Here is a 10,202-nt window from a genome sequence, read left to right on the forward strand (position 1 = left end):
TACCATCATAACGCTTTTACTTCCCATAAACATAGTATTTTTTTTCTAATTTAACTAACCTGATTGCTTAAGATCAGGGATTTTGGAACTGATCAATCTCTGTGGTGACATTTTTTTTTTTTTTAATGAATTAGCTTTTTTATTTTTTTTTATTATTTTTTTATACACATATTTCATGCTGTCATTACCACGGCTGAATCCTCTCTCTCTAGTCCACCCATGTAATGCATGAATATCTATGTTCAGTAATAATAATGCAAATAAATGTAAATAAAATCAGATGGAATAAATAAATTAATAAAACAAAATAATAATAATATCTATCTCATTTCCCATAAACTACACTTACTGACCAACTTTCACATTCCTGGTCATCGCCAATTTCAGACAATAAAGGTAGAAGTAAAAGACTTGGTCTGAACACACTTCTGAAAGGCTTTAATTATGTTCATCCTCAGAATTGGCAGGTGCAAGAAGAAACACGTGCAGCAAGATTTATCTATATCACATAAAAACTGCAATTTCTGAACTTGCACATGAGTAAATGTTATCAAATAATGACATAAGAAACATACAACAATAATTTTTGTTATTCTGAGAAATCTCATTACTTAAAACCACTGTTGCTTGACTTTTCAGTGGCCACTACTATGTGCTCCATTTTATTCTCTTGTAACTAACTCATATTGTTCCTTAACAGTACTGAACACAACAGATTACATGCTTTTTAGAGTTCAAAACTCTCCACAGGTCTGTTGTCAGGAATAATATAATAACAAACCAAAATTCTCCATTAGCCTGTATAAGAAATTAAAGAGTAGCATTATACATATTAATAAATCATAATCTTTACATAGTTATCACCAGTTAGGCAAGTCATTTCTTATTCACAACTAAACTGATGCAAGTGCTTGAAAACTAAATAAAAGTTTTGAGGACCACCACTGTCCTGTTAATGAAAGATACATTATTGGAAGAAATTGCTCATCAATGTTAAAAAAGTGTCATCACATGAGAATCTTCATATTCTGCTTATGTGTAGAGTAATTATAACAAAAAACATTCCACAAAAATCTGAACTCAACATTCTGCACCAATTGATTTGCAAATAAAATGTTAATATCAAAGAAACATTAATATACGATTCTTATAAATAACTGGGTGACATGACAGCTATGTAGTAATATTGTCCTTATGATTATATTCAGCTTTTCACTGAAGCTGAACAGAAAAGGTGCAGAAACCTAAGGAATCTGACTTCAGCACATAACTTGGATGACTTATTAGAGCTTTCTATTGTTTTAACTGGTGTAATTATATAATTAAAAATGGAAATCTACTTGACATGTTGCCAGGCAATAAAACAATGAAAAAAATACAAAATATCTTCAAAATCCCAATCTGAAAGTTAACTAGTCCTCTTAGTATGATTAATGCAACAGAACTACTAGCTGCATTATTACTGACAAAAATTCACTGAGACTAATACAGTATTTTGTCCAAAATCTATGATAAAGAATAAAAGGCATCACACTTGTCATGTTTTCCTATTAGTTTCCCTTTATGAGAAATTATCCCTGCTTTGTTTTTTTTGTGTCAGGAAGAAAAAGGTTAAGTTTAAGCTGGAAAAAAAAAAAAAAAAAAAAAAAAAAAAAAAAAAAAAAAAAAAAAAAAAACAAGGAACATGAAATGCATTATGATTTGTAATGATGTAAAAACATTCTTCATTTAAGATATTTAAGTAGTCAGACAAAATTACATTTAATTATAAGCATTCTCAAAACAAGCTTTCTTTAGTAACTGTGATTAAGTACATATTAAGTGGATGTGCAGAGAGCAGAAGACAAACTTGCTGAAATTTCTAGCTACTTTAATTCACCAAAGTGCTGACCATGTTGGAAACATATATATTATCAAACTCTATGAATCCTATGTCGAAGTGATAAGTTATATTTACTTCACTAAGTCAGAAAAACTAAAAAGATGTGCTGCTTCTCTCATACTGATAAATATAACAACATGCAAAATCTAAGTTAGCAATTCTTACTATTTCCTTCATTAATGAATCCATGTTGAAAATGAAATACCAAATCAATAAGGGTCATGCCTGATTAATTCAGTATCATAACACTACTGTTGCTCCTTAGTTTCAATTTATAACTTGACACCAGTCATGCTATTATTATCCTAAAATAAATTTTTTTACTATAATATAATTTTGTATATCTAATTCATTACTATAGACAATGTCTAAACTTCATAGTCACTTACTGTTAATCGAAATTGAGTAAATAAACACACAAATAACGAGTTGAAGAGAAATAAGGGATGATTTTTAATCACTTGGTTATGAACTTTATCATCCTCAACTTAATAAACTCTTCTGATGGTATCCAGGGCCAAATGACTGATGCTGTGGTACTAAAGGAATTCAAATTATTTGCATTAATGGAACTACAATACTACAAGAGGTATGCAAATTTGTGGCTATGGAAGTGAATTTTTTTTTTTTTTTTTGCAGTGACCAGTTCTGGCTATAGCAGCTCCCTAAAGTCATGGCTGATGATGACTGAGAAATCAAAATTACTGAAGTGGGTCCTTTTTGTTGTACAATCTATCCCATCATGAAGGTAATAATTTTACAATAAACTTCTGATACAGCTTTCGTTTTGTAATTTAATTAGATCTATAAAATCAAAGCTTCAACTATATTCCATAAATTCAGTTTGGACAATTCTCATATTTATTTTGTATTACTTGGAACATATACTAGATAGAAATAGATTTCATATATTATTCCAAGTCTTGTTCCATTATATCAATAAAATACACAGAAGGGGATTTCTCTAAACTTGGAAAAAAAAAAACTTAAATGTGCAGAAGTGCAAATGAAAAGGAAAGTTCAATATGTGTACATGTAATGGATGACCCACCAGTGCTATGGGGTTAGGATAGTGCCATCAACACAACAATAAGGAGCCCAGCATGACATCTATCATGACCCATGTTCCACATACATTGTGTTAAAACTAACGACTAGTATTGGCATAGTCACATAGACTTTACAGAAAAATATGTTAGACTGTACACTTTTATATGTATCTGTATTGCACTGACTGTAAAGTAAGCTTAAATTACAAACCTATATACTATTTTCAAAATATGGAAACCACATTTCATTGTAACATACACAACTGAAATACACCTCAAGCATTCGATGGAGCTTCCCAAGTTTGGAATTCAATTTGCATAATCAAATGTGGATTGCTACAAATTTAATAGCTACTTGCACAAAGCAATAAAAATGGAAAGCAAACATACCATCAAAGATTTAAACACAAATTCAGATGACAGCAATACTACTTATGCTTGAATACTATGTAGAGCAAATACATCCGTTTATGTTGCAGGCTACTTCCTTTTTTGGTTTCTCTGGCTACAAATTTATAACTTTACATAAATATATACAATGCATATACACACACACACATTCATAACACTCTTACATACATATATACATCCAAGTACTCTACAAATTTATCAGCATTGAATATTATGGGCATTTTAAGGAACTTAGGAAGCTCCACTGCTATAATCAGCATTGTTTTGCCAAGTGGGAGATGGTGGAGGCACTGGTATTATTAGATAGTTGGCTTGAATTATACACCTACACACTGCATAAATAGAGTATGAGGACTATCAGCTTCTTACTAACTACCATTTGGGTAGTGAACAATCGACATATGCTACTAAACATATATTACTTCTTTAGTGAGAAAATAGGCCTCTGAGTAAAGTTTGCAGGACTTTCCCCATTTTAGCAAGCTCAAGAGACAATGTTTTGGTAGACTCTAGCCCTGAGCTACCACATGGAGGATTGTCAGGTGTCCTAGGTCTGGAAACCCTTAAGGCGTCCTCACACCAGCCTCCCAGTAAATTGTATAGAGCCCACCTACCCCACAAAAACTATTAGCTATAGGGTTAAACTGAATGATGCATTAAGTGGGTGGTCTGCGAGTCTGGGTAATTCTGGGTCTTGCTCCCCCTTGATGATCACATATCTGGCACTCCTCACACACATGCACAATGATGCCAGGCTTATCTTCAATGGGTGGATGCAGCTCATGAGCTTCACCTGAAAGAAATCAATATATTAAATAAAAAAATCTAAAAATACTTTCAGTTCCATCTTCATGTAACAATAATTGCATTCTATTGCTCAACTCAGCTTTGGTCAGAATTCCTGTGAAACTATTTCTGCATTTTTCAAAATTCCTCTAAAAATATTTCCCCCAAAATGAAGTTAACTTCGTAAAATATGAATTCATCAACTATGGTATTTTTAAGAGCATATCCTTGTCATTTATGAGATTAACATACAGCCATTTTATTCAGTTTATATTATATAACCTTATATTGGATGCTTTAAACAAAATACAAAGCTAGTTTCTTATGAAAGAAAAATTATATTTTAACGGTATCAGTACTAAACTTACACAGGTGAAACAATTTTATAATATAATAATCTAATAATACCAGCAGGAGCATCAATTTCACACAAAACTACAGTGACTGACTAAACCTTAATCAAATTTCTCTTATGGGCTAACCTGGGGCAAGGTTTGCTACAGCCGAGATAAGGTCATAGTTGACAACAGGTTCTGCCTCTGGAGCAGGCTCCCAGCCCACAGGGGGTGAAGCTGGCGGTGAGATGAGGAACTGCTTTTCTGGTGCTGGTGGCTGCAAGTGTGGGTCTCCCCCTCGGCTGCTTCCCAAGATGATGGGCTATGAAACAAGATTATTTGAATAAAATTCTGATATACATTGGCAGAGTTTTACTAAATTAGAAAGCTACAAAGTTCTGGAACACATACATAGCAGCACATATCAAAGCTGAATTTTTATTTATATTATGTTTTATAATCTATAACCTAGTTAACTAACTAGCATAATGCACGATACACTACCCTGTGAGGCTCAACATGTACTTGTACACTTCATCATAATATGAATGCAGTCAGATTTGCAGGTTCAATATTCACAGACTAGGTTATTCAAGGATTGGTACCAGAAGGGAAACAGACACTTATTAAATTCTTCAGAGGTTGCCACCAATTCAGATTGTGCACACAATGTGTGGAAGTTTCTGCTTGCCAACTATTTTATCTATTTTTGTTAGAAGATAATTAGTAAGATAATTATAAAAGGTACATATATAACCTTTCTTACCTGAGTAAAGTAACTCTTGATGGTCTCACCATTGAATTCAGTCATGTGAACTTTCTCTCGACCCCTGGTAGCTTGCTCAGCTGTGGCAAAGTTAACCCGAACTCTTCTGAAGCTCTTGAAGTATTGGAAATTCACCATTTCATCAATTTCATGGAAGAGAGACTCAAACTTCTCCTGAAACAAATATCCATCATAAGTAACAGGTGTGGGCAAAGGTCTGAGGAAATTATTTGTACTTGGTGAATTTTTGTCTAACACTTTACATTAAGTTCTTTTCAACACAACTAGAACAGGGTAATGTTATGATAACTGTGTTATGTCATTTTTTAAAGATAATTAATAGAGCATTTACTAAGAAACAAACCAAATATCTGATAATAATAAACATAAAATATACATTTCATATATGAAAATTTTAGTCTCCTTTTAGGTTTCCATTTGTATAAAACTCTATATATACACTTAATACAGAAAATGTTCTATTAAGTTACACAAGATTAACTTTTGGCCAGTGTGTAATCTAGGAGGAGGTAAGCACCTGTGTCCTACTTCATGATAACGCTAGTGCTGCTGCTCCATCTCCATGTGCCCTGCTTCTCTTTATCAAGCCTGATAAATAGATATATTCTAGGTTCAAATTTCTGATGGGAATGAGATGTCATAAGAATGTTTTACTTTGCAAAGCTTATAGGAGGAGTCCAAGAAAGATTCTAAAATGATCATCCGCACAAGTTCCCCCAACCTAGAGAGAGAGAGAGAGAGAGAGAGAGAGAGAGAGAGAGAGAGAGAGAGAGAGAGAGAGAGAGAGAGAGAGAGAGAGAGAGAGAGAGAGAGAGAGAGAGAGAGAGAGAGAGAGAGAGAGAGAGAGAGAGAGAGAGAGAGAGAGAGAGAGAGAGAGAGAGAAGGATGCAGGAAGAGGAAGGTAAGTGGAAGACAGATCTTTCCTAATTAGTTATAAGATTCATCATAACCAGAAGCTTAATACTTAATGCATACACTAAAGAATGCAAAACAGGGATGTTAAGAATAAGTATTTAACAGACATAAGAAAGAAAAATCATCTGACCTACTCATACATTAAATGAAAGAAAATACTGAAAACATACAAGCTTACAGACACACACACACACACACACACACACACACCCAGTATGATGTTTGTGTTGTGTTATCAAAACAGTGATAGTGATAAGCAATCATCCTCCTTGGATATACATACTTGTGTTGGTAAATGATCAGAAAACGAAACATTACTAAGGAGAAATGTTTCTCCTACTCCCACTGAACTATTTTCCTACCTTCCATCTCCAACTCCTATCATCCCCCTCCCTTGTTGTCCCATCTTCTTTTCACCTTATTTCTATACTCTTCTGTTCCCTCATTCACTTGCTTACAGTCCTTTCAATCCTATTTATCTGTTTTCATCTAGGAGCAAGCATCTTTTGTTCATCTCTCTCTACAACTGCTTCCCTTTCTTCATCTCTATTCCCATCCCTCACCTTCCTCTGATCTGTTATTTTTCCTTCTCTCTATACTATCCTGTTTTAGTCATTTCAAATTATTTTTCATATTAAATTGGTTAGTGAAACATGACAGTGAAAAGGAGAACTTTTAGAGTTAGCTATAAGACACACAGAAGTATGTTGGACAGCAGTTATAATCTAAATCAGTATACATATATAGTCTCCTTATCTGGAAAATAACAAGACTATCATTCATACACTTTTGCAAGCATCAGAACAAACAAATATGGTACTTCAGTCATGTAATCAGTAGCACTGGTTACGTAGTTCTCAAAGTTAACAGAATGCACCAAAACAAGCAAATCTCTTATTGCGACAAAAATAACTCATATTTTCCTGAAGCAGCCATTAAATATTTTCTCATCCAAGAGATAATCTCACTCCCATGTAATTGATCAACCCATGAGCTGGGGAGCATTCCTATCACTACTGTTTACAAGGATGCTACTCAAGTACACAGAACAGATCCTCTGGCCAGCCATAATGGTCTCAGGGTCAGCAGATCAGGATGCATGACAGATTTGTAAATCTTTGTATACATATTAACAGCTTTGGTAGCAAAATTATGCTTTATTTCTGATACATGTCTTCTTGATTATACAAACTCAATACAGGTTGAGGTTAGGTTAGTGTCCTGAAGGGGTGTCAAGGGGGCTTTGCCCCCTCCTGGACACCCCCCACCCTTAAAACTTGTCCCCACCTGGTTCCCAAGCTTGCTTGTCCTGGAGAGGAGTGGCAATAGAATACATAAGGAGCTGCTGTTGGTAAGATGTACCTATAAAAAATAATGAAAAACTGGTGCCAGACGAAAGTGTAGCTGTCAAGTAGCTCAGGAAAACCTTCACCTCACCTTCATGGCAACTATTCACAATGTAAAGATGTATTGAAAAATATTGGTTTTATTGCTGTTTCAACCAATATACCATACATAACTACGGTCCTTCGTAAGGTCTACATCTCACTGTTTGAAGCATTTCTAGCCCCATTTAACCTGTTGAAAATTAATAATTAGTTTAGCTTTGGGAGGGTCCAGGTAGGTTACAAAATGTTAGGTTAGGTTAGTTTATCATATGGGAGGGCTTTCCCCCCACCCGATTAGGTCACAAAATGTTAAGTTATGTTGGTTTACCTTATCGGGGGGTCCAGTAGGTTAGGGAGGTCGAGGATTATTGGTTGAAACTGCAAATTTACCCGAATATTCATCAATTTGTCTGATGGTTTACCTCCAATTTTGTTACATTCACACCTAACACTCACTGGTCAACTACCATCTCAACACACAAAAGCCAATGTGTTCTGCAATGACAGCCTCGCAAGATCAGCCTTCCCCAACCCTTGCCAAGTCCATCAACTCACGCGTTCCACTTGGTGCTCGAAGGTTTCCAGTGTGAGGTTGGTGACGATGATAGAGGTGGGCGGCTCACTGGAGGTGTCAGGGTCCCCATCCACACTCTCACCTCCGGCGCCTCCCTGCAAGCCTGGGTCGTGTCCACCAGCGCCTTCCTCCACGCCACCTCCACCATTCTCGTAGCCTCCCCCCGCCTCGCCCTCCTCGCCTCTAGAACTCTTATGTAGCTCCTCGATCAGCATGTCTCTGTTCCCACACTGTTCCCGGCCACTATCACTGGATGTGCCACCTTCGAGAGTACCAGCAGCAGGAAGACAGTCACCTCCAGCCCCACCTCCAGCCTCCCATTGCAAAACAAATATATACAAAGAAAACACGCATTTGACGGGGAGACTCGTCAGTTTTGCCTTGCGTCTGAGCTTCAGAACGCTGTAAATGTACCTACTTATATTTCATCACTCTGTTCTTCATAGTGTAGCTATCCTCTTCTGCTATTCTAATTTTTATTTTATTATTTTCTTGCTGTCATTATTTAAGTTATATAGCTTTGTTTTCAAGTCACCTGCTTACGGTTTGAGATCACATGCATTATCACAGGGATCGCAAATTAAGGCAGTTTCTCCCTTGAAGTTATAAGTTCCATTTAACTAGCACTTGTCATATTTACATCCACTACATTTAAGTGTGCAAGATGTTCCAAAGTTCTCAACAGAAAATATAATGATCTATCTGAGAGGACAAGTCATGTTTCCACTATGGTATTGTATCACATTAATTTGCGTGTCTACAGTTATGTGGTTGATTCTTATTGATAAGTAATTTTTTGATCCTTCATCGTTGTTTGTCAATGTATGAGAACAAAGCCTTTCAAAATAAGGATTAGCTTAGAAAGAATTATTCCAGTTAATTATAAAACAATGTCTAAGATTTTTTTTTATGACTACGTAATCATATCAATGTTGCGTGCACCCGTGCCAGTTAAGTCTTTACGCGCATGCGTCAAATTTTCTAACATGCTTCCTTGATCCTTATAACCTCTGCAGAGAAAGACACCGCCACCAGGCATTGGAGGCAGAGACATCAGGGCTGGAATATTCCTCCTGGCAAGCTCCTCTGCTGGGGCCGAGTGAGAGCACAGTTTCACCACTACCTCACCACACAACAATTACAGTAAAACCTTTATAACTTAGCAATCGGCATGATAGGGGGTTCTAGCCTTGTTGAGTTATTGAATTTTCCGAGGTATGCAAATTCCCCATTCTCCTTCCCCTCATTTCAATAAACAGTCAAAATTTTGGAAATACTGCACTACACAGCAACAATAAAAGTTTAAAACAACACTTACCAATGAAGGGGCTGCTGTATTCATATAGTCCAAGCAAAGGGAAGCCTTGTGGTGAGAAGTAGATGTTAGGTGGGACTCAGTTGCATGCAAGGAAGCTTCCTTGGTCGCATGTTTTCACAACAATACTGCCTTACATACACAATCATTTGTATTCAGTGCACTGTTCTGTACTGTACTGTACAGCTTAAATCAACAACAAGATGTGTTTAAAATTCGGCAGCATGCTGAGATGCATGGATTGGTGTTTTTTTTTTTTTATGTTTGAATTTGAAATTGATTTTTAACTAATATTTCTTTACAATGTCGAGTTATATCAAATTTAGAGTTATACAGTGCCGAGTTATAAGGGTTTTACTGTACTGTAATATCACTGCAACTTTACAATCTTGTACCAACATTTCTGAATGAAAATAACGAAAATAAATAAACAAATCAAACATACTGCGTAAGAAACTCTAAGTATATTTTGTGATGTGTTTTCATCAGTAATTAATGCAAATCATGAGGTTTTTAAAAAATATTCTGAATGCTACATAAAACATTTCCCACCAAAAGCCAGTGTTATTCGACGTGACTCAAGGTGACGTCAGTTGTGACTCACCTTTCATTATTACGACTTTTTTTTTTAATCATATAAATAAGATAAGTATAAACACTTGAGGACCATTTATAATGGCAGGGAAAGAAGAAATAAGAAGCGTCTGTCATCAGTTTCAGGGTTTGACTAAAGTAATCGTCCTTGGGTTAAGATGTACCT

The 10,202-nt window shown here is 35.6% G+C and overlaps 1 protein-coding gene across 1 annotated transcript; it reads right to left on the bottom strand.

Moving 5' to 3' along the window:
* Window positions 1-2,622: 2,622 nt before the first annotated feature.
* Window positions 2,623-8,461, bottom strand: LOC135103461 (calcipressin-2-like). Its single transcript, XM_064009790.1, has 4 exons — window positions 8,109-8,461; window positions 5,230-5,403; window positions 4,611-4,785; window positions 2,623-4,135 (listed from the first exon to the last, which is right to left on the bottom strand). Exons 1-4 carry the CDS (start codon window positions 8,340-8,342, stop codon window positions 3,999-4,001), a joined length of 720 nt encoding a protein of 239 aa, XP_063865860.1. The 5' UTR covers window positions 8,343-8,461; the 3' UTR covers window positions 2,623-3,998.
* Window positions 8,462-10,202: the final 1,741 nt, after the last annotated feature.

Source organism: Scylla paramamosain, chromosome 9 (assembly GCF_035594125.1).
Source record: "Scylla paramamosain isolate STU-SP2022 chromosome 9, ASM3559412v1, whole genome shotgun sequence".
In the NCBI taxonomy this organism is placed as follows: domain Eukaryota; kingdom Metazoa; phylum Arthropoda; class Malacostraca; order Decapoda; family Portunidae; genus Scylla; species Scylla paramamosain.

Coding starts and splice junctions, on each gene's coding strand:
- LOC135103461 (XM_064009790.1), bottom strand. CDS start 8,342: ATGCTGATCGAGGAGCTACATAAGAGTTCTAGAGGCGAGGAGGGCGAG. Junction 4,786..5,229: donor TCAAGAGTTACTTTACTCAG/GTAAGAAAGGTT, acceptor CTTGTTTCATAG/CCCATCATCTTGGGAAGCAG. Junction 4,136..4,610: donor TGTAGCAAACCTTGCCCCAG/GTTAGCCCATAA, acceptor GATTTCTTTCAG/GTGAAGCTCATGAGCTGCAT.